Source organism: Salmo trutta, chromosome 29 (assembly GCF_901001165.1).
Source record: "Salmo trutta chromosome 29, fSalTru1.1, whole genome shotgun sequence".
NCBI lineage: Eukaryota > Metazoa > Chordata > Actinopteri > Salmoniformes > Salmonidae > Salmo > Salmo trutta.
The window spans coordinates 36967808-36990064 of record NC_042985.1 but is presented as its reverse complement, the minus strand read 5'-3'; the positions used below and the strand labels follow the sequence as shown (position 1 = coordinate 36990064).

At 41.2% G+C, this 22257-nt stretch overlaps 1 protein-coding gene across 2 annotated transcripts in view; it reads right to left on the bottom strand.

Moving 5' to 3' along the window:
- LOC115167542 (leucine zipper protein 2) overlaps window positions 1-22257 on the bottom strand; it is a 176259-nt gene that overhangs the window by 12520 nt on the left and 141482 nt on the right. For both annotated transcript variants that reach the window (XM_029722073.1, XM_029722074.1), the window contains exons 7-10: window positions 18720-18782; window positions 9107-9181; window positions 7391-7558; window positions 3576-3683 (exon numbers count right to left, since the gene is read on the bottom strand). In XM_029722073.1, the coding sequence (XP_029577933.1) occupies window positions 3576-3683; window positions 7391-7558; window positions 9107-9181; window positions 18720-18782 (414 nt within the window). The remainder of the gene's footprint in view (window positions 1-3575; window positions 3684-7390; window positions 7559-9106; window positions 9182-18719; window positions 18783-22257) is intronic.

Sequence of the window (22257 nt, the reverse complement as noted above, 5' to 3'; positions counted from 1 at the left end):
TACCTGGAAGAAATAAACATTTCTTAGGTGTGCCTTGTTAAAAGTTAATTTGTGGAATTTCTTTGAGTCAATCAGTTGTGTTGTGACAAGGTAGGGGTGGTATACAGAAGATAACCCTATTTTGTAAAAGACCAGTCCATATTATGGCAAGAACAGCTCAAATAAGCAAAGAGAAATGACAGTCAATCATTACTTTAAGACATGAAGGTCAGTCAATCCGGATAATTTCAACAACTTTAAACGTTTCTTCAAGTGCAGTCGCAAAAACCATCAAGCACTATGATGAAACTGGCTCTCATGAGGGCCGCCACAGGAAAGGAATACCCAGAGTTACCTCTGCTGCATAAGATAAGTTCCGTAGAGTTACCAGCCTCAGAAATTGCAGCCCAAATAAATGCTTCAGAGTTCAAGTAACAGACCCATCTCAACATTAACTGTTCAGAGGAGACTGCGTGAATCAGGCCTTCATGGTCGAATTGCTGCAAAGAAGGTCCCCAAGAAAACAGTGGCCTCCATCATTCTTAAATGGATGAAGTTTGGAACCACCAAGACTCTTTCTAGAGCTGGCCACCTGGACAAACTGAGCAATTGGTGGAGAAGGGCCTTGGTCAGGGAGGTGACCAAGAACCCGATGGTCACTCTGAAGGAGCTCCAGAGTTCCTCTGTGGAGATGGGAGAATCTTCCAGAAGGACAACCATCTCTGCAGCACTCCACCTGTCAATAATTGGTGTATGTAGGTGGCAGGGAAGTCAGGTGCAGGAGAAACCAGAGTGGTTTAAAAAATGGAGTATTTATTAACAAAAAACGAACTCCAAAACCAACGTAGAAAAATAATCCGGGTAAACAAATAACCCGTCGCACACCAATACATAAACAACACGTACATAACATAACAAACAATCACCGACAAGGATATGAGGGGAAACAGAGGGTTAAATACACAACATGTAATTACTGGGATAAGAAACAGGTGTGTAAGGAGACCAGACAAAACCAATGGAAAATGAAAAACTGATCAATGGTGGCTAGAAGACCGGTGACGTCAATTGCCGAACACCACCCGAACAAGGAGGAGCATCAACTTCGGTAGAAGTCGTGACACCACCAATCAGGCCTTTATACTAGACTGGCCAGACGGAAGCCACTGCTCAGTAAAAGGCACTTGACAGCCCGCTTGGAGATTCCCAAAAGGCACCTAAAGACTCTCAGACCATGAGAACCAAAGATTCTCTGGTCTGATGAAACCAAGATTGAACTCTTTGGCCTGAATGCAAGCGTCACGTCTGGAGGAAACCTGGCAGCATCCCTACGGTGAAGCATGGTGGTGGCAGCATCATGCTGTGGGGATGTTTTTCAGCGGCAGGGACTGGTAGACCAGTCAGAATCGAGAGAAAGATGAACGGGAGAAAGTACAGAGAGATCCTTGATGAGAGCACTCAGGACCTCAGACTGGGGCGAAGGTTCACATTCCAACAGGACAACAACCCTACGCACACAGCCAAGACAACACAACACAGGAGTGGCTTTGGGACAAGTCTCTGAATGTCCTTGAGTGGCCCAGCCAGAGCCCGGACTTGAACCCGATCTAACATCTCTGGAGAGACCTGAAAATAGCTGTACAGCGTTGCTCCTCATCCAACCTGACAGAGCTTGAGAGGATCTGCAGAGAAGAGTGGCAGAAACTCCCCAAATACAGTTGTGCCAAGCTTGTAGCGTCCTACCCAAGAAGACTGTAATCACTGCCAAAGGTGCTTCAACAAAGTACGAGTAAATGGTCTTTATAGTTATGTAAATGTGATATTTTAGATTTTTACTTTTAATAACATGTTTTTCTTTTGTCATGAGGGGGTATTGTGTGCAGATTGATGAGGGATTTGTTTTTAATCCATTTTAGAATAAGGCTGCCATGTAACAAAATGTGGAAGAAGTCAAGGGGACTGAATACTTTCCGAATGCATTGTAGGACCGAATCCAGGTAGTCGGTCACAAATGAGATCCCCAGAAAAGACACAAGGGGATAGAAGGTTATGTGACATTGAATTTCACCTAATATATATATATATACATACACCTCTAGGAACTATACTGCATATGCCTATTTCTTTACAGTAAATAACCTTAAATAAGACCTAATAACATAACACCTACAGAACATGTTTTGGCTGAAGTCGGTCAGTAAAACCAATTATTCTAGTCTTCTGGTCTTTTTTTCAATTCTCAAACAGCTGATATGTCTCTAACACTAGCCTGACCAACTATACCAGCCAACACAACTGTCCACTGAAGCCGATTAGGTTAGTACAAATACATCTTACGACATTACCTGTGTGCAGAGCTTTGAGCACTCTGGAAAACACTCATCGCTTCACTGAAAACATCACAGATTTGGTGAATTAATTGTCTGTTTGGATAAACATGATGTGCAAAAATGTTTATTGCTCTAGGCATCTTTTGCTGTTAAACTATGTTGGAATGCATGTTCTTAAACTCAAACTTTGACTGGCTAGAAGGATCCTAAAAAGAGATTATAGTTGTTTCATAACACCATTTTGCAACCCCCAAGCTCATTAATTGTGTATGATACAGGACTATTAAAAGTGCTAAGGGTGGTTGGTGAAGCTGCCTATAAAGAGGAGATTTAAGGATGGCAGTAAAACAATTTCTAAATGTGCACATTGTAAGAGAACACATGGTAACGCTCGCGCGCGCCCACACACACACACGATGCCTTATAAATGCATTTATCATGCCTTGATGTATACTTATAGCGCATTATAACAGTTGCTGTCAACTGTCATAACTCATTTCTAATCTCTCTCCATCTCATCTAATCATGCAGTGGAAGACACGTAGAACTTGACGGCGTCCTTGGGGGACAGGTCTCTTTGCAGCAGGATTTCCCCTTTTACGGCGCCGCCAAAATGATATCATCAATAACACGACAGGAGCGAACATTGTTTTTGGCACGGATTCATTACGGGACTATCTTTTTGACACGTTTCTCCATAGAGGGTAATTTTCTGTCTGGAAAGGATCCCTCTGGACAGTGCACTGTCTCTCCCCAGCGTCCCCCCGCCTCATTTCTGTCATGGTTATTGATAACCACATGTCAAGAAGAACCTTCCTCCCTGGAACTGTCCCTTCCCTGCCGCCCAATCCAATAGAGTTTGGCAGTCATATTCGGCTTCCTTGTCCAGGCATCATAAACATACATACAATGCAGACCGTGAGACCCCATTTGTCTATCCACTTGTATCTTCAGCGAAACGTGCAAGTGGCCGGCTGTGTATTTCTGACTTCTTGAATATACAAAATGTTACAACATTATGATTTTTCTCCAGTTTCTCCAATGACATTGAAAGCCTGCCCCGAGCCTCACAGACTAGTCTTTGATTGACCCAGATCCTGTGATCTGAAATTAGCCGCAGTGGTGGTGTAACACTGTGAAACGGAAAGGCGTTTTGGGGTAAAAGACTGAAGGATTAAAATGAATTTAATGAACAGATGAAGCTGCTGGATTGGGGCCTGAGGGTCACAAATAGGCTATTACAATTTAATTAGTCCAAAGGCTCACCTTTTCCATCTGGCAGTCCTTGACTCCGGGATTACTTTCTCTCCTCATTACCCCAATGTTCGCAGGCGATTTACTGGCTGTGATGATTCTCTGAACTTTCGGGATATCCTGCGAGAAAGAAGTGCGGGAGAGAAAAAGGAGTTGTTTAGGAATTCTAAATATGGAAGGTGGAACATGACAGGTATGGGTAAGGTTTGTATAAGCCATGACACATAGTGCAGCTCTGTAGAAATAGACCATGACAAGAGATTTGGTCCTGAGGTGCATTTAAAGCGGTTTGTTTTTCATTGAACTGGACAGCCCAGTGTATTTTATTTTGCTTATACCACAGCTACCTTCCATAGAGAAAAATACAGATTTTTTATTAGATATGTATTCACTTCATAAAAAGGTATTTTGAATTTGCCTCTTGTAGTGACCTATTTAAATGGACGTCCTATGTATTATTTCAGTGCTTTTTGACAGTATCCATAAGGACCAGAACAATTCTATTGAACGGCGATGGGGTATGAGTGCCTGATGAAATGGTTTTCTGCGCCCAACTGTCCTGCTACTCAAGGAACACAAGAGATGCCATGTCGTTAGAAATTCATGCATGGGTGGTTGTTCTGTTCTCTGAACAGTTCTCACAGCACAGAGATCTGACCTGAAATATGAACAAAAACAACGATAACATTTCAAATAGACAGAAATATGCAAATTGCAGAGATCTTACCCAAATCAACCAAAACATTTAACATCGTTTTCTGAATACTTCACTCTGTGCACACTTCCCTTTCAATCTGCATTAATTATTCCTGTCCATCTCATGGACTTCGTTAAAAGAGAGATTTAAACTCATTCAAATGAATGTTGCATATTTTAAGAGATCCAATGGGTTCTGGCCATAGCAATACTTCTCTACACTGTAAAAAATACAAAAAATAAACTCACTGTTTACCCCCGCAACTGATTTCATCTGGAGAAGCCATCAACAAGTCAAAAGGGAAGTTCTGAGAGGAAGCCAGCAAATAAAGATCCCGATTTTTTTCCCCCTCCGGCAGTAAATTACTGCCCCAAGCATTCCACAGAATCCACATTCCACACACATCATCTCCCATTACTTTGATGAAAATTGCATGCTATCACCACCACAAGACTTGGCTTCCTCCCTAGGCCTGTTAAATATGAAGAGACTTCCACCCTGATCTTGCTGATCCCGGCAACCTCTCACTAATGAATCTTTCACCGGCAGGGGATTGTGTCTGCAGCCGAATACTGGAGTCTTATCTAGTAATGGTTGTTTAGTGGAGCTTAAGGCCCATTATGTTAGGAACTCAAATACCAAGCATAATGCTGAGAGGGTAACTGGTGCACACAAATATCCCAGATCTTAACCACTTTGGAATCCAAAGACAGCAAGAGGGCGTTAGCATAAGAGTGCTTGCATAAGCGTTATATTTTGTAAAGCTGTAGAGGAAATAATGGTAGGCTTTTAAACCTTTCTCATTTCAATGATGTAACATTATATTGTTTTCTGTGCAAAATAATTGCCTTTTGATCACAGACAATAATGGCCCTCGTCGGGCTAGTCAGGCATACTAACAAACATCAGCATGTCCAACAGAATGTGTTTAGTAGCTATTCATTTCTATGAAACACCTAATAGATAACCAAATACGCAGCGGAAACCGGGCCATGAAAGGGCTGATGGAATACATTTGATTACATTTGTAAGAGGCCCGGCTTGCCTTTAGCATATTGAGTCCTTTCGAGTTGTCCTCGCGGAAAAGGAGGAAACACTGCATGGCGAATCGACAAGCGAAATGTGGGGTGGTGTTACGGTTGTCAGTGGTCCCCATTTTTTGGCCATCTTTGACAGTGATTTATATTACACGTCGGCCCCTTCACATTGAACAAACAGTGACAACAGATGGGGAGGACTAGTCATATTTACAGGGAGGAGAACCATCTTTGATTCACGCCGCAGACAGTATCCGTGGATATAGCAGCGGATGGCCAAAGTGACTGCGCAGGATGGAGTGCAGCTATGTGTATGCTAATCAAGTGAGAAGTAAAATCCTGATTTGCATAAGCAGATCAGATCCCTTGCTACCTATACATATGTTTTCCCTCTGTCGTCTTTCCTTTTGTCAGATCCGCTACCCTCCTTCACACCCGACCCTCAACCCCCCGCTTGGAACATGAGATGAGGCCCAGCACAATTCACTCACATCGGCTGTAATGGAGTCATCTTCTGCCGTTGTGAACATTGACTATAGTTTATATTGGTAATGTTGTCAGTCTGGTGTAGAAGGATTGTTCTACTCAGTTATATCACCAGCTGGGTGTTCTGTGTGCAAGGAGTTTTGAATATTTGTTTTATTTCCTGGCCATTACATTTCTTGTTTTATGTGGTGCTTCCGTATGGAGGGGTTATTGGAGCGTTCTCTGAAAGAGCTGTAAAGTCCTCTGGGTGGCACATAGCTAATGTCAAGGCTCTTAGCTTGACACCCAACACACCGAGAGGCAGAATGACTTCTGACTGCGTCAGGGAGAAAAGCCTCTTAGAAACAGGATTGCTCACTAGGATCAGGGCCGATAAGAAACTACAACACAGCTGTGATTGACTTCGATATTCTGATTTAGATATGACTGCAGTAGTTGACTGATATAACCTGTGATTAGGTCCAACATGACTTTGCGCAGCGTATAAATAAAGTGAATGGGGTGTAGTTCAAAACAGATGAATGTGATGGAAGAATTGAGCTCAATTTCGGGTTTCATGTGAAAAAGGCCATACATCTTTAAAAAAATGTATTTTTTTTTTAAATCAGTGCCCTCAAAGGGTTCATCCTGTTTGCAACGCTGCTGACAAACTTTGCTACATAACCTTGGGCAGAGCAATTCTTTATTTATTTATACTCTTTATAAGGTAAATCACTTTTCTATTTACTGTGGAAAGCTACTAATGATAAGCTACCAATGATCTAGAAACCTACTCCATTACAATTCATATTTCTTTTTCGTATCATCCATTTTTGGGTGGGTGGAGGATGTTAGGCCTATATCTTGTGACAGTACTTACCCAACTAATCAGAGTGACAGCCAGGTGTCAGTATAACAAATCAGCTGTCAATCCTGTACGCTAGTTGCTAATAGCGCCCCTCAAAATAAATGCTTACTGCTCTTATCTATACATCACTCACAACATATCCACCTTTGAGTTATTGTGGCTAGTTGGTGTTTCACTGTGCACTCTATCATAGTGACCGTTTTTTTATGAAAACTTGCATATAGAGGTTCCCCGGGTTAGTCCTCTATAGTTATAATCCTGTTTTCAGTAGATAACTTTTCCCTTACCACTGTCACCCTTGGTTTGCTCTCAGGGGATTAAGTCCTTGGCCTTTTGTTAACTGCTGTATGAAGATGACTTTGAAAGACATTCAACAAAGAAAGTGTCACATTTAATTATAATTTTGATTGAAAACAAGTGCCAATCGCACACCCTTACAGTGAAAATAATTGGGTCTTATTTTCCTGGCAATAGAGTGTGAAGAGTAACATAAATTACACAAACGCCTGCTGTATTTAGACATGTTATTATTTTGAGCAACTTCTGCAATCCTATTTGCCCGACTATTGTCTTTAGTTGTAATTATGTTCGGAACAACTCCTCTCCAGGGAGTGACACTAGGGGCATTTGGTTGAGAAATCGGTACTTGGCTCTGTGATTGTCACCCCGAAAATCTAAATAGATAATCTGCTGCAAAGTTTATGCCCATTGCTGTTCCTCTTAACTGGCGGGAGTTGCATGGGGTCAGAATGTGCATTACCTTGGCGTGTGGCTGCTGAAAGGTGACTCTGGAACTGTTGACGAGTGAGGAGTATCTGAACAAGTGGGTGGGGGTGGCGGGAAACCTGTGGCTGCTGGTGGGCTGGTTGTGCAGAACAGCAGAGAAGCAGATGTGCACTGTGTCCTTCAGTGCCTTCAACTGAGACTCCTGTTCCAAGCAACAGAAGCAAACAGATACGAGTCTTTTGACCATCCATCCATGGTAACAGTAAATAACAATCCCTGGGGCTTCCCTTTCTACATTCATCTGACAATTCCCTCAATTACACACCAATTATTGTATATCCACCCAGTGATAAAATGTAACTGTTATCAAATCAAATTTTATTGGTAACATGCACCGAATACAACAGGTGTAGACTTTACCGTGAAATGCTTACTTATGAGCCCATTCCCAAAAATTCAGTTAAGACAAATATTGGCTAAATAAAAAAAGGAAAAAGTAACAATAAAATAACAATAACGAGGCTATATACAAGGAGTATCAGTACTGAGTCAATGTGCAGCGGTACGAGGTAGCTGAGGTAATTGAGGTAATACAGTGTGTATATGTAGGTAGGGGTAAAAGTGACTAGACAAACAGGATATATAATAAACAGAGTAGCAGCAGTGTATGTGAAGAGTGTGAAAGTGTGTCTATGTGTGAGTGTGTGGCTTCAATATGCATGTGTGTGTTAGCCTATGTAGTGTGTGTTGGAGTGTCAGTGTAGTGTGTGAGTTTGTGAGTAGAGTCTAGTGAGTGTGCATAGAGCCACTGCAAGAGAGTCAGGGCAATAATAAAGGGGGTCAATAGAAAAACAGTCCGGGTAGCCATTTGATTAACTGATCAGCAGTCTTATGACTTGGGAGTAGAAGCTGTTCAGGAGCCTTTTGGTCACCAGCCATTCCACAATTATGCATTCATCCCTACACCTACTGCAGAATAGCACAATGAAGATCCTTCTCCGAAGCATCCATAAATATAAATAGAGCCGAGAAAACTGTAGGGCATAAGCATACTCTCACGCCATCCATTTATTCATTTAGTAACTCAGGAGTAAAAAGCACCTCTCGGGCCTCCCGAGCTGCGCAGTGGTCTAATGCACTGCATCACAGTGCTAGCTGTGCCACTAGAGATTCTGGGTTCAAGTCCAGGCTCTGTCGCAGCCAGGCGCGCGCCGGGAGACCCATGGGGCGGCATACAATTGGTTCTGCGTCGTCCAGGTCGAGGGAGGGTTTGTCCGGCAGGGATGTCCTTGTCCCATCGCGCACTAATGACTCCTGTGGCGTTCCGGCGCAGTGCAGGCTGACTCGGTAGCCAGAAGTGTACGGTGTTTCCTCCGACACATTGGTGCGGCTGGCTTCCGGGTTAAGCGGGCATTGTGTCAAGAAGCAGTGCGGCTTGGCTGGGTTGTGTTTCGGAGGACGCACGACTCTCGACCTTCGCCTCTCCCGTACGAGAATTGCAGCAACGAGACAAGACTGTAACTACCAATTGGATATCACGAAACTGGGGAGAAAAAGGGGTAAAAAAATAAAAATGCGCCTCTCAAAATAGTTTGCCATCGCAAAGCACTTCAATAGGTCAGACCGAGAACATTACCCCCGAGAAGAAATTAAGAGGAGAAACACAATACAAACAAGAAACGACAAAATATCAAAGTGAAAGACTAAAAAGTGATGGATTACGATGAAGTAAAAGTTGAACGACATCCACCTTGTCCAGTGCGGCCTTTTCCAACTCTTCTTTGGCAAGGGTTAATTTGTGCTCCAGATCCATTAGCTGCTGTCCCTGTGGAAAGACAAGATACTTGAGCTGAAACAATTGAACTGTTGTACTCTTGCAAACACAGCAATTTCCTAACCTACCATGTCTTGACTACTGAATATAGATTATGCGGTCACTTCAGTCAGAGGCGCTTACTAAGGCTAAGTGTAAGACTTGCTCTGCGTGGGTCTTCACTTTTGGCTGAAATCTTAGTGATTGGGTTCTTCTCAAAGGCATTACCCCAAAAGCCTACATTAAAAACATGACAGAATCAAGAACATTTGATTGCACATGGCTCAATTGCAGTACATACCAAACTGTTTGAGCAATAAGGTGAATTGGGATAATGAGTGGTACTTTAATCGACTGATATATCACAAAACTACCTTTTTACAATCCATGAAAAAGGCCAGAGTATTTATGCAATTGCAAGTTCCAGTATTCCAACAGTTAGAGTCCAACAGATGGAAGATGTAGCCTACAGTCTGGCTTTTAGGAATACCAATACCCTTCCACTTATACCTAAATAGAAAACGTATCCACAACTTATCCCTGTATGATGTGGTAACTGTAAGCCAAGCTATAGACTGCTAGACACTTTATCCTCAAAAGCAGCTCAATGTGTAAACCAGTATATTTCACGGCTCAAACTTTAGGGTTACATACTATAGGAGGATAAGGGGGAGTAAAGGGATCAACCTGGATTTATTCAAGACCGTCTCGACTAAAACAAGATGGCTCTTCACCAACGGTTTGATCTTATCAATGAAAGAAATGGCACCGGTAAAACAATCAAGCGTGCTCGAGAGCAAGATGAGGTCAACTCTATCTCAACTCAATTAAAATTCAATCCATAAATTGGACATTTCAAAAAGGCTTGTTTTTATTCGCCCTATGAACAAATGTGATCTGATTCATTATGTGAATTGACTGAGTTCAAATAAATTGACTCCCGATTCTAGAAGGACTCATTACAATATTGAGGAACTCATCAGGGAGGGAGGACATGCTTAATAGGAGGGGATTTACAGAGAGGGTGTGTAAAACGGCCCGGGTGATGGACTTCACATTGTGAAAGTTTATGGTGCGCTTTTTACAGGGCTCTCCGAAAGATATACTGTACAGGCATACGTTCGCAAATTACAAGGTCACCGTCTTCTGGCATGAACAGTGTCAAGACCCATGGAAAAAGCTCAGGTCTAAATGTTTGTCCATGAATATGTGTAGGAGACTATATGCGGGGGTGTCAGTTCACGTAAGACCTATGGCTATTATGGCATTGTGTAGTGTATTCTGGCTTGTTGCTTGGTGTACATAACATACATGCTACATCAGACTACAATCGAAAATGTACTAACATATGTCCAGGGACGGTGGAAAGATTTTTTCATAGGGGTGCAGGATTTTTTAAAAGCCTACATAGATATCATACTTATCATTTCAGAGATTTGGGAGGCTACTTATTACTCAACGTTTAGGGACCAGGGAGAAAATCTTAGAACAGGGGAATAAATATTCCCATGCTAATGGACATCAGTTTAACTGCTTTTAAGGAAATGAAGGCTGTGAAAACGATCCAACGTGTTTCTGATAGGATTGCAGTTCGTCTTGGATGCATAATGTTATGTGATGTATCTTCCCCTCCCCCTTCCCCTCAGGAGACTGAAAGATTTGGCATGGGTCCCCAGATCCTCAAAAAGTTCTACAGCTGCACCACCGCACAGCAAGCGGTACTGGAGCGCCAAGTCTAGGTCCAAAAGGCTCCGAATCTACCCCCAAGCCATAAGACTGCTGAATAATTAATCAAATGGCCACCCGGACTATTTGCATTGACTCCCCCCCCCCCCCCTTGTTGTTACACTGCTGCTACTCACTGTTTATAATCTTTACCCCTACCTACATGTAAAAATTAAATATAGACTCTTTATTGTTATTTTATTGTTTGACTTTTTTTTACTTCAGTTTATTTCGTAAATATTTTCTAAACTCTATTTTCTTAAAACTGCATTGTTGGTTAAGGGCTTGTAAGTAAGCATTTCCCAGTAAGGTCTACACCTGTTGTATTTGATTTGATGAAATATTTCTCCACTCCTGTTCCCAAGACAAAATTAACATTTGCAAGAAATACTTAATTTTGCACAAGTTCATTTTATATTTGGCTACATGTGAGAGGTTGGCCTTCAGTAATTGTACAGTTCAGTTACTATTCCATTTAACCCACCCTTTTTGGTTTCAAGTTGAACCCTTTTGGATTCCATGTAGAACTCTCTGTGGAAAAGGTTCTACATGGAAACCAAAAGAGTTCTACCTGGAACCAAAAATGTTTTTTTTTAAAGGGTTCTCCTATGGGGATAGCCAAAGAACCCTTTAAGGTTCCAGATAGCACCTTTTTTTCTAAGAGTGTGTAACCTTTCTGAGTTGTCTAGTGTCTGAATGTATCCTGTAGTTTCCTGCTCTTGCCTAGATCATACAAGGATGCTTACACCTGATTTCATGTTTCAACTGTCATTGGCATTGTAAAGGCGCTTTGAACTGTCATAGTGGCTGGTTTTCATTTGAATAGGAATGCACCTGTGTTGATTATGTGACAATGTGCACCTGTGTTGATTATGTGCACCTGTGTTGATTATCCGATCAAAAAGAAGAAGTAGTCCTATTTTTATTTGTCTTCACATGGTAAAAAAAACAGAGGAAGTACACTCACAGAGACATATAAGAAACACATACGCATTCCTCATTGTCTGTTTTTGTTAGTCAAAATCTCAACTCATCTCAAACTTTTTAGTGCAAGTTGCAAACGTACAAAGGTGGACATCTTGGCCGTTTTTTTGACAGGCAAGCGTCTCTGTTGTCCAGCATCCGTCAACAGAAAAACGATTGGCTAAATACATTTTGGTATAAAATAACATCTCTATGTGGCTGTACTATTATCAAGTTGTTTCCAGGTGTCAGTGAGCGAGCGAGGACATTAACTGTTGTACCATTGAAGGCATCACTGAGATGTAGCAAGTCAGTCTTTTGAATGAGGCATTGCAGTAGTTTTGTTTTGTTGTTGCAGTGGGCTGCTTGCAGAGCACAGTCATGGACAGAACTGTAATTCAGAACGAACCGTTTGCACAGAAACCAAGGAATCAATTTACTCCGCTGAGGTATTTCTACATTATGGGAAGTGAGACTATCACACAAAGCCATTTGTAGCTGTCCGACTGTATTTGAGAGGGAAACCAAGGTAATAAACTTTCCGAAGCAGTACTTTAATCACAGGTATAAAGGCTTGTATATAATTTCCCCATATCAAATGACGATTGAAAAGGCAGAGGTATTCATTGCTCCCTACACTAAATTGCCCTGAAGAAGATAGAGAAGAAAGTGGATACTGAAGTGCTTACAAATGATTCAAAGCGGTCCTTTTCAAGGTAATTGGACAGAAAATATAGAGGAATTCTAAAACTCTCATTTCAAATGGACATTCTTATTATTATCAAACATCGCTGGTCAATATTCAGCCGGGGAAGAAATGGGGTTCTAAACACATCACCACAAACATACATGAGAGGCTGGTAATGGTTCTTTCAGCAATGGTATGTAGCCTACAGTTAAATAACAAGTGGGGTTATTGTAATGCTGTAAACATATCAGCTGTAGATGCAATGAAGGCTGTTTTCTTTTTACGTGTGCTATACAGACACAATTTGAAAATGTCAAAATACATTACCAGTCTAAAGTTTTAGAACACCAACTCATTCATGGGTTTTTCTTTATTTTACACATTGTAGAATAATAGTGAAGACATCGAAACTATGAATTAACACATATGGAATAATGTACTGTAGTAACCAAAAAAAGTGTTAAACAAATCAAAATATATTTTATATTTGAGATTCTTCAAATAGCCACCCTTCGCCTTGATGACAGCTTTGCACACTCTTGGCATTCTCTCAACCAGCTTCATGGAATGCATTTCAATTAACAGGTGTGCCTTCTTAAAAGTTAATTTGTGGAATTTCTTTCCCTCTTAATGCGTTTGAGCCAAACAGTTGTGTTGGGACAAGGTAGAGGGGTACACAGAAGATTGCCCTATTTGGTAAAAGACCAAGTCCATGTTATGGCAAGAACAGATCAAATAAGCAAAGAGAAACAACATTACTTTAAGACATGAAGTTCAGTTAATCCGGAAAAATGCTAAAACTTTGAAAGTTACTTCAAGTGCAGTCGCAAAAACTATCAAGAGCTATGATGAAACTGGCTCTCATGAGGACCACCGCAGAAATGGAAGACCCAGTTCATTATAGATATCAGAAATTGCAGCCCAAATAAATGCTTCACAAAGTTCAAGTAACAGACATCTCACCATCAACTGTTCAGAGGAGACTGTGTGTGTCACGTCGGACTTGGACTGGCTGATAGGTGAAATCAAGTGCAGGAGACAGAGGTGCTGGAGATGAGTGTCTTTTAATAATTCTACTCACACACACGCCGAAAAGCACAGGGCGCTATACAAAGTACCAGTAATTAGTGAACTGCGCCCGTACAGCACAAAATATAATTCCCAAGGTAAGGAGCGCAGCCCGGTAAATCTTACTACAAAAAACAAACTGTCGATCTCACAACGTGGACAATAAACAATCCCGCACAAAATCCCAACTGAAAACACACATTAAATAAGTCCCCACTAATGACATACACAAAACAGGTGCGGAACAGACAGACAAAACTAAACGACACAGAAACAACGATCGGTGGCAGCTAATAGGCCGGCGACGACGACCGCCGAGCGCCGCCCGACCGAGGAGGGGCGCCACTTTCGTTGGATCCTGTGACAGTGTGAATTAGGCCTTCCTGGTCAATTTGCTGCAAAGAAATCACTACTAAAGGACACCAATAATAAGAAGAGACTTGCTTGGGCCAAGAAACACGACCTAAAGTATGTTCTGGGAACTTTCACAGAACCAATTTTGGTTTGTTGGGCAGGCTCTCCCATTGAAACCTGTCACGCCCTGATCTGTTTTCACCTGTCCTTGATTGTCTCCATCCCCCCCAGGTGTGGCTTATTTTCCCCAGTGTATTTATCCCTGTGTTTCCTGTCTCTCTGTGCCAGTTTGTCTTGTATGTTCAAGTCAACCAGCGTGTTTTTCCCCGTGCTCCTGCTTTTCTATTATCTTTTACAAGTCCTCCCGGTTTTGACCTTTGCCTGTTTTTCTGGACTCCATTCCTGCCTGCCCTGACTTCGAGCCTGCCTGCCATTCTGTACCTCTGGAACTCTGAACTGGTTTTGACCTTTTGCCTGTCCACGACCATTCTCTTGCTTACCCCTTTTGGATTGTTAATAAACATCTTGGACTCTAACCATCTGCCTCCTGTGTCTGCATCTGGGTCTCGCCTTGTACCCTTACAGAAACCCTACAGGTATCATCAAATTAAAATTGTGTATCCTGAAGATGCCAGGTTTTTTCCTACCTGGATATACTGTAACTTATTTTAATGCCTGTAATGGCTAGATACATGTGCACAATCTTCTAATCCTGGCAGGGAAGCCATGACTTTATAGCTCTCTATAATACACTCAGTGGTGGCATGTAGAATATTCTCCCTTTTGTGACTTCTTTAATATGCACAATTCAGCATGTATACAGTTGGAATTTTACATACACCTTAGCCAAATACATTTAAACTCAGTTTTTCACAATTCCTGATATTTTAATCCTAGTAAAAATTACCTGTCTTAGGTCAGTTAGGATCACCACTTTATTTTAATAATGTGAAATGTCAATAATAGCAGAGAATCTTTTCTTTCATCACATTCCCAGCGGGTCAGAAGTTTACATACACTCAATTAGTATTTGGTAGCATTGCCTTTAATTTGTTTAACTTGGGTCAAATGTTTTGGGTAACCTTCCACAAGCTTCCCACAATAAGTTTGGTGAATTTTGGCCCATTCCTCCTGACAGAGCTGGTGTAACTGAGTCAGGTTTTTAGGCCTCCTTGCCCACACACGCTTGTTCAGTTCTGCCCACAAATTTTCTATAGGATTGAGGTCAGGGCTTTGTGATGGCCACTCCAATACCTTGACTTTGTTGTCCTTAAGCCATTTTGCCACAACTTTGGAAGAATGCTTGGTGTCATTGTCCATTTGGAAGACCCAAGCTTCAACTTCCTGACTGATGTCTTGAGATGTTGCTTCAATATATCCACAATTTTCCTCTCTCATGATGCCATCTATTTTGTGAAGTGCACCAGTCCCTCCTGCAGCAAAGCACCCCCACATGATGCTGCCACCCCCGTGCTTCATGGTTGAGATGGTGTTCTTTGGCTTGCAAGCCTCCCCCTTTTTCCTCCAAACATAACGATGGTCATTATGGCCAAACAGTTCCATTTTTGTTTCATCAGACCAGAGGACATTTCTCCAAAAAGTATGATCTTTGTCCCCATGTGCAGTTGCAAACCATAATCTGGCTTTTTTATGGCGGTTTTGGAGCAGTGGCTTCTTCCTTGCTGAGCGGCCTTTCAGGTTATGTCAATATAGGACTCGTTTCACTGTGGATATAGATACTTTTGTACCTTTTTCCTCCAGCATCTTCACAAGGTCCTTTGCTGTTGTTCTGGGATTGATTTGCACTTTTCGCACCAAAGTACGTTTATCTCTAGGAGAAAGAACGCTTCTCCTTCCTGAGCAATATAATGGCTGCGTGGTCCCATGGTGTTTATACTTGCATACTATTGTTTGTACAGATGAATGTGGTACCTTCAGGCGTTTGGAAATTGCTCCCAAGGATCAACCAGACTTGTGGAGGTCTACAATTTTTTTTCTAAGGTCTTGGCTGATTTCTTTTGATTTTCGCAAAACAGTTTGAAGGTAGGCCTTGAAATACATCCACAGGTACACCTCCAATTGACTCCAATGATGCCAATTAGCCTATCAGAAGCTTCTAAAGCCATGACATTATTTTCTGGAATTTCCCAAGCTGTTTAAAGGCACAGTCAACTTAGTGTATGTAAACTTCTGACCCACTGGAATTGTGATACAGTGAATGATAAGTGAAATAATCTGTCTGTAAACAATTGTTGGAAAAATGACTTGTGTCATGCACAAAGTAGATGTCCGAACCGACTTGCCAAAACTCTAGTTTTTTAACAAGAAATTTGTGGAGTGGTTTAAAAACGAGTATTAATGACTCCAACCTAAGTGTATGTAAACTTCCGACAACTGTATGTTGATAGTGTGACCATCTGCAGAGCATCTATAGATGGAAAATCCAGACTATCCAAATAAAGTGTGTCCCGTTCTTGTAACATCAGGTGAATGTTTTTTGCACCCAAAAGAAACATTGTAGAATCATCCACACAACTGGACAGTTTTTGTATTTTGGGAACTTTTGTGATGTCCCCACAATGTTCTCACCAGACTGTTCCCACAACCTAATGAAACGTTCTGGGAACCTTTAAAGAGCAGATTAAATGTCTTATAGGAACGTTCTTGCAACATCAGGCAAACGTTTTATACAAACGTTCTATAAACATCACCACGAATGGACAGTTTTTGTGTTATGAGAACATTTGCCACGACCTAAAGAATGTTCTGGGAACTTTCACTGAAGCAATTTTGGTTTGCTGGAAAAACATTACTGGTAAATTGTGTTATTACATTACTTGGAAACCTAATAAATGTTACTCTCTGAATGTTTTTTTAGATGTTATCATCCTAATGTTAGATAAAACCCCAACTAGAACTTAATGGGAATCTTAGCTAATGCTCTGGGAATGTTCCCGGTTCGTTGGGTTACTCTTGGAAGCAAACCATGAAAATGAGCCACACAATTGGAATGGTGTCTTCTCATCAGTCAGAATAAAATGCTATCATATATGAATCATGTGAAGTATTAGCAATAAAGTATTTTTAGATTTCCACATCAAAATGCCCAACAGTTGTATCTTTGATTTTATGAGGTGGAAAATAATGGTTGGTCATGTTTGTTGAGAAGAAATAGAGGTTTATATGTTATATTTACTGCAAAAATCGATGTAGTTATATAACAGTCACATCCAGTAGCTTATTGGTAAAGTCATCCATACCTACATTGATTGATTATAACCTATAGCTGACCTCAGCATCACCACTGCAAAGCTGAAAAAACAAAGTCAGTGTGTACCTCTTACTTTCCGTTGAAGTGAATACATTTGGTCAGGTCTTACACATCACTGCCAGTTCCGATTGCTCACTGTGCCTCATTTGACTAAACAGGAACTGAAAACTGGAATTAAATCAAATTAGCCTCTTTTTCCTACTATATCACCTGCGTTTAATCTTCTAAAACCCATTTTTTTAGGGTGTAGAGTTGAAGAATTCAGGGAGCTTGAAAAAGAAGGTTGTTCTGGATGAGCATCCCTGAGAGATTTGGTGACAACAATTTACAACCTGTGACACGATCCGCAAAAAAAGTCCATGCATCCTTGGGATTGAAATTGAACGGTCGAGAGACACAACTGGACAATATATTCAGACAATTTTCTATAGGAAGCATTAAACTCAGTGGGGAGGATTGAGCCCTTTTCTAGCCACTGTCATTATTCCATCCGACAGAGCTTAAAAAATGACAGGTCTGAGGGATCAAATCTCGCATTTGTGAAATGGTATTAGGAGGCACTGTGGCAGAAATGTCAACTGACATTTCCCGACCCAGCCCTCCAAACAAGAACCGAAAGGTCAGCCTATGTCTCCGTATATATGCCAATGATTATTACATGAATTCTTAGATACAAAAAATACAACACTTAAAAAGGTCAATTCTTCCAATTAGAATGGGATTATAATGTGTAGTTCTGTGTAACCATATAGTTTACTTTATGTGATAGACCTGTGGATTTTCTTCACTGCTGGGGGTTCCATTTTATTGTAGTTGGTTTATCATACCAGAGCTTGCAGTCTTGTCCAGGTGTCCCTTATCTCAATGGGTCTTCATGGATTGCTTAAGGATTCAATTATATATTTAACACCATATATTGATTTATGCATAATACTTTCAAGGAATTTGTGGTAATGCAGCATAGATCTGACTTCACTTTCAACAATATCTCAGAAAAGGTTTGGCATTGGATAATGTACTTATCTGTAACGGATGTTGTATCTATAACCTCCTTCATGCTTCAAGTGTGGAAACAGATGCAACACATGACAAATTAGATGTCTTTTTGGAAAGGGGCTTGTTCACTTTGGGATGTGACAACAGTGTAAATAATGTGTGGCATGTCAATGACCATAGGAGTTGACAAGACAGCACAAACAGATCTAGAAACGGCATGCTATCTGTCCAAAGCTGAACATAATCATGAAACTAAAGGAAACCTTCCAGGGTGGTAATAGAATAATGCATGTTGCACTGACTACAGTATAAGAGGGGAAAGCAATGGTGAAAAAGCCTGTGAGCCCTCTGTGTACTGGCCATCCCTTCCAATGGGGACTTACTAATTAAGCCCGGATAGGATCATCTTTTCAAGGTGGACTGGAGCACCTGTTTACTCCTGGTTTGGAACCATAATAAAGCATCCCCCTTCACTTTGCGCTTACCTTGAAAATTAAATCCTTTTTCCCGTACCGCAGCTCTTTCAGTTGAGCCTGGATTTTTTTGGACTGCAAGGAGAAGATAAGAAAATAAGTGTTAGCTTATTCAAATAGTGAAATTGGTTTTAGATCATGTAGCAGGATTTTGCCGGCTGCAGCAGAGCACTCCTTTGTGCGTGTTCTTTGGGCAAAGCTCCAGCTCAAAGGAGGGACCTACAGAGAGCAAGAAAATGTAAAATCTCCCATTCAGTGAACTGCAAAGCCCACACAATGATTCAGTCCTGCACTGGCTACTTGCCCACTGTCTAAAGCCCTATTCTCACTCCCACTCCACTGCACACAACCACTACCACACATACAGTTCCCTGGTAGCACCCCTCCCCTCTCGTCTCGATGGCAACACACACACTCACACATACAGACACAAACACACAGAGCTCAGACAGTCTGCAAAATGCATGGCTTTCCCTGGCCTCCGATCATAACTGCAGCACACGTGTGCACAAACACACAGTGCCCAGCTCTCCCTGACATTACTATGGTTACACATCAGTAAGCTCATGGAAGCACATGGGGGTTGGCTCCCTGATGCAGAAGATACAGTCGGTCCTCTCAGTCCTCTTGGAACCTTTGCACCAATGAGAGTTTAACAGCTGTTTACATCCCCCCGGGGAAGTAACTTCTTTAAACAAAAGGTGGATAACGTGAAAGTTAGAAATGCCTATTTTAAAAGAATACATAAAAAGCCCAAGTTTAAAATAATACATACAAAAGTGAGAGTGAAATGAGGTTAGGGACAGATCAAAATTTACTAGGGGGAGGAGTGATCCAAAATAGGGGAGAGTTGTCAAACTTTTCTTTTTGCTTTAGGGAGTGTTGTGTGTTTTTTGGGGATTCAGGGGGGAGGGTAGTGTGTTTTTTCCCAGCTTTACTTTTGCTCTTCTGCTCGTATTTTCCCTATAAACAATGGCTTGACTTACTTTCGATATTACCCTAATAAAGTTTAGAAACATTTGTGAAGGTTTGGTATGGTGTGGCTATCATTAAGCTTAAGCTACTGCAGGCCTATGATATGAAGGCAGTACGCCCCAGCGCTCCAACTGACTCCGACAGATGAACAGTTTCAGGACTATCAGAGTTACTCCTATAATCTAACAATATCATGCTTGCCTTTTTACAAAATATTTGGATTTAAAATGTACAAATTACCCTCCATCTATAGGTCTATATCTGTATAGTGGCCATCTGACGTAAAGAAATGCATGTCACCGGCATATCTCTATCTCTCCGGGGATAGGCTTAAGCTTCTCTTCCTTTATATAGGCTGTATACAGTACCAGTCAAAAGTTTGGACACACCTACTCATTCAAATGTTTTTCTTTATTTTTACTATTTTCTACATTGTAGAATAAGAGTGAAGACATCAACATTCTGAAAAAACACATGGAATCATGGAGTAACTAAAAAAGTGTTAAACAAATAATAGATGTTAGATTCTTCAAATTAACCACCCTTTGTCTTGATGACAGCTTTGCACACTCTTGGCATTCTCTCAACCAGCTTCATTTGGAATGTTTTTCCAACAGTCTTGAAGGAGTTCCCACATATGCTGAGCACTTGTTGGCTGCTTTTCCTTCACTCTGCGGTCCAACTCATCCCAAACCATCTCAATTGGGTTGAGGTCATGTGATTGTGGAGGCCAGGTCATCTGAGGCAGCACTCCATCACCCTCCATCTTGGTCAAATAGCCCTTACACAGCCTGGAGGTGTGTTTGGTCATTGTCCTGTAGAAAAACAAATGATTGTACCACGAAAAGCAAATCAGAAGTGATAGCGTATCAAGGCAAAGGGTGGCTACTTTGAAGAATCTTTGAAAAATTAAAGGAAAGCCGCACACTAGGAGCTCAGATACAATCAATTAATAACCTAATATCCAACGTTTCAACAGACAAGCTGTCTTCATCAGGGTATAATGACAAACACTGCGGGGTGACTAGTTTATATACACTGCGTGCACAATTATTAGGCAAGTGAGTATTCTGATCTTATCATTGTTTCTATTCACATTTTCGAACTCCAAACCATATAAACTTCAATGCTTATTGGATTTAATCATTTTCAGGTGATATGTATTTGTGTAATGAGGGAGGCTGTGGCGAAAGTGAATAACACCTTATATCAAGGTGTGCATAATTATTAGGCAGCCTCATTACCTTAGGTAAAATGGGCCAAAAAAGAAATTTAACTGACACTGAAAAGCCAAAAATGTAAAATGCCTTTCAGACGGATGCGACACTCTTTAAATAGCTAAACTATTGAGGTGTGACCATTGGACATTCAAACGTTTTGTTGTGAATAGTCAACTGGGGGCGCAAAAAACACATAGGGAAGAAAAGGCGCAAATTAACTGCAGAAGACTTGAGAAGAATTAAACGTCAAACTACCAGGAACCCATTATCCTCCAGTGCCACCGTATTCCAGAACTGCAACCTACCTGGAGTGTTCAGAAGTACAAGGTGTCAAGTGCTCAGAGACATGGCCAAGGTCAAGAAGACTGAAACAAGACCACCACTGAATAAGATTCACAAGTTGAAGCGTCAAGATTGGGCAAAGAAATACCTGAAGACAGATTTTTCAAAGGTTTTATGGACAGATGAAATGAAAGTGATTCTTGATGGACCAAATGGATGGGCCCGTGGCTGGATCAGTAATGGACACAGGGCACCACTTTGAGTCAGGTGCCAGCAAGGTGAAGGAGGGGTACTGGTATGGGCTGCTATCATTGAGGATGAGGTAGTTGGACCTTTTCGGGTTGAAGATGGACTGAAACTCAACTCCCAAACCTACTGCCAGTTTCTGGAAGATTCTTTCGTCAAACAATGGTACAAGAAGAAGTCCTCAGCATTCTAGAAGGCCATGATCTTTATGCAGGACAATGCTCCATCACATGCGTCCAAGTACTCCACTGCTTGGCTAGCCAGCAAGGGCCTCAAAGATGCCTGAATAATGACCTGGCCCCCTTCCTCACCTGACTTAAATCCTATTGAGAACTTGTGGGCCCTTCTCAAATGTGAGATTTACAGTGATGGAAGACAATACACCTTTTTGAACAGCATTTGGGAGGCTGTGGTTGCTGCTTCAGTGAAAATTGATCGTGAACAGATCAAGAAACTGACAGACTCCATGAATGGAAGGCTCATGGCAGTTATTGAAAATAAGGGTGGCTATATTGGTCACTGAATATTTTTGAAAGGCCAAAAGTGTTATATAATTGTAATTTTGAGTTACTTATCTGTTACACTTACTCTAAAAATTGAGAATAAACAAGTGAGTTGAGAGAAATTATTTTTGTAATTTAGTTGCCTAATAATTCTGCACACTAATAGTTGCCTAATAATTGTGCACACTTATATATTTCCCTGAGAAAGACAAAACTCATTTTTCCTTTGTTAAACATTCAGGTTTGATGTTCAATAACATTTTGGATTGACTGGGAGCATTGTGTTTGTTCAACAATAAAATTAATCCAGAGGAATACAATTTG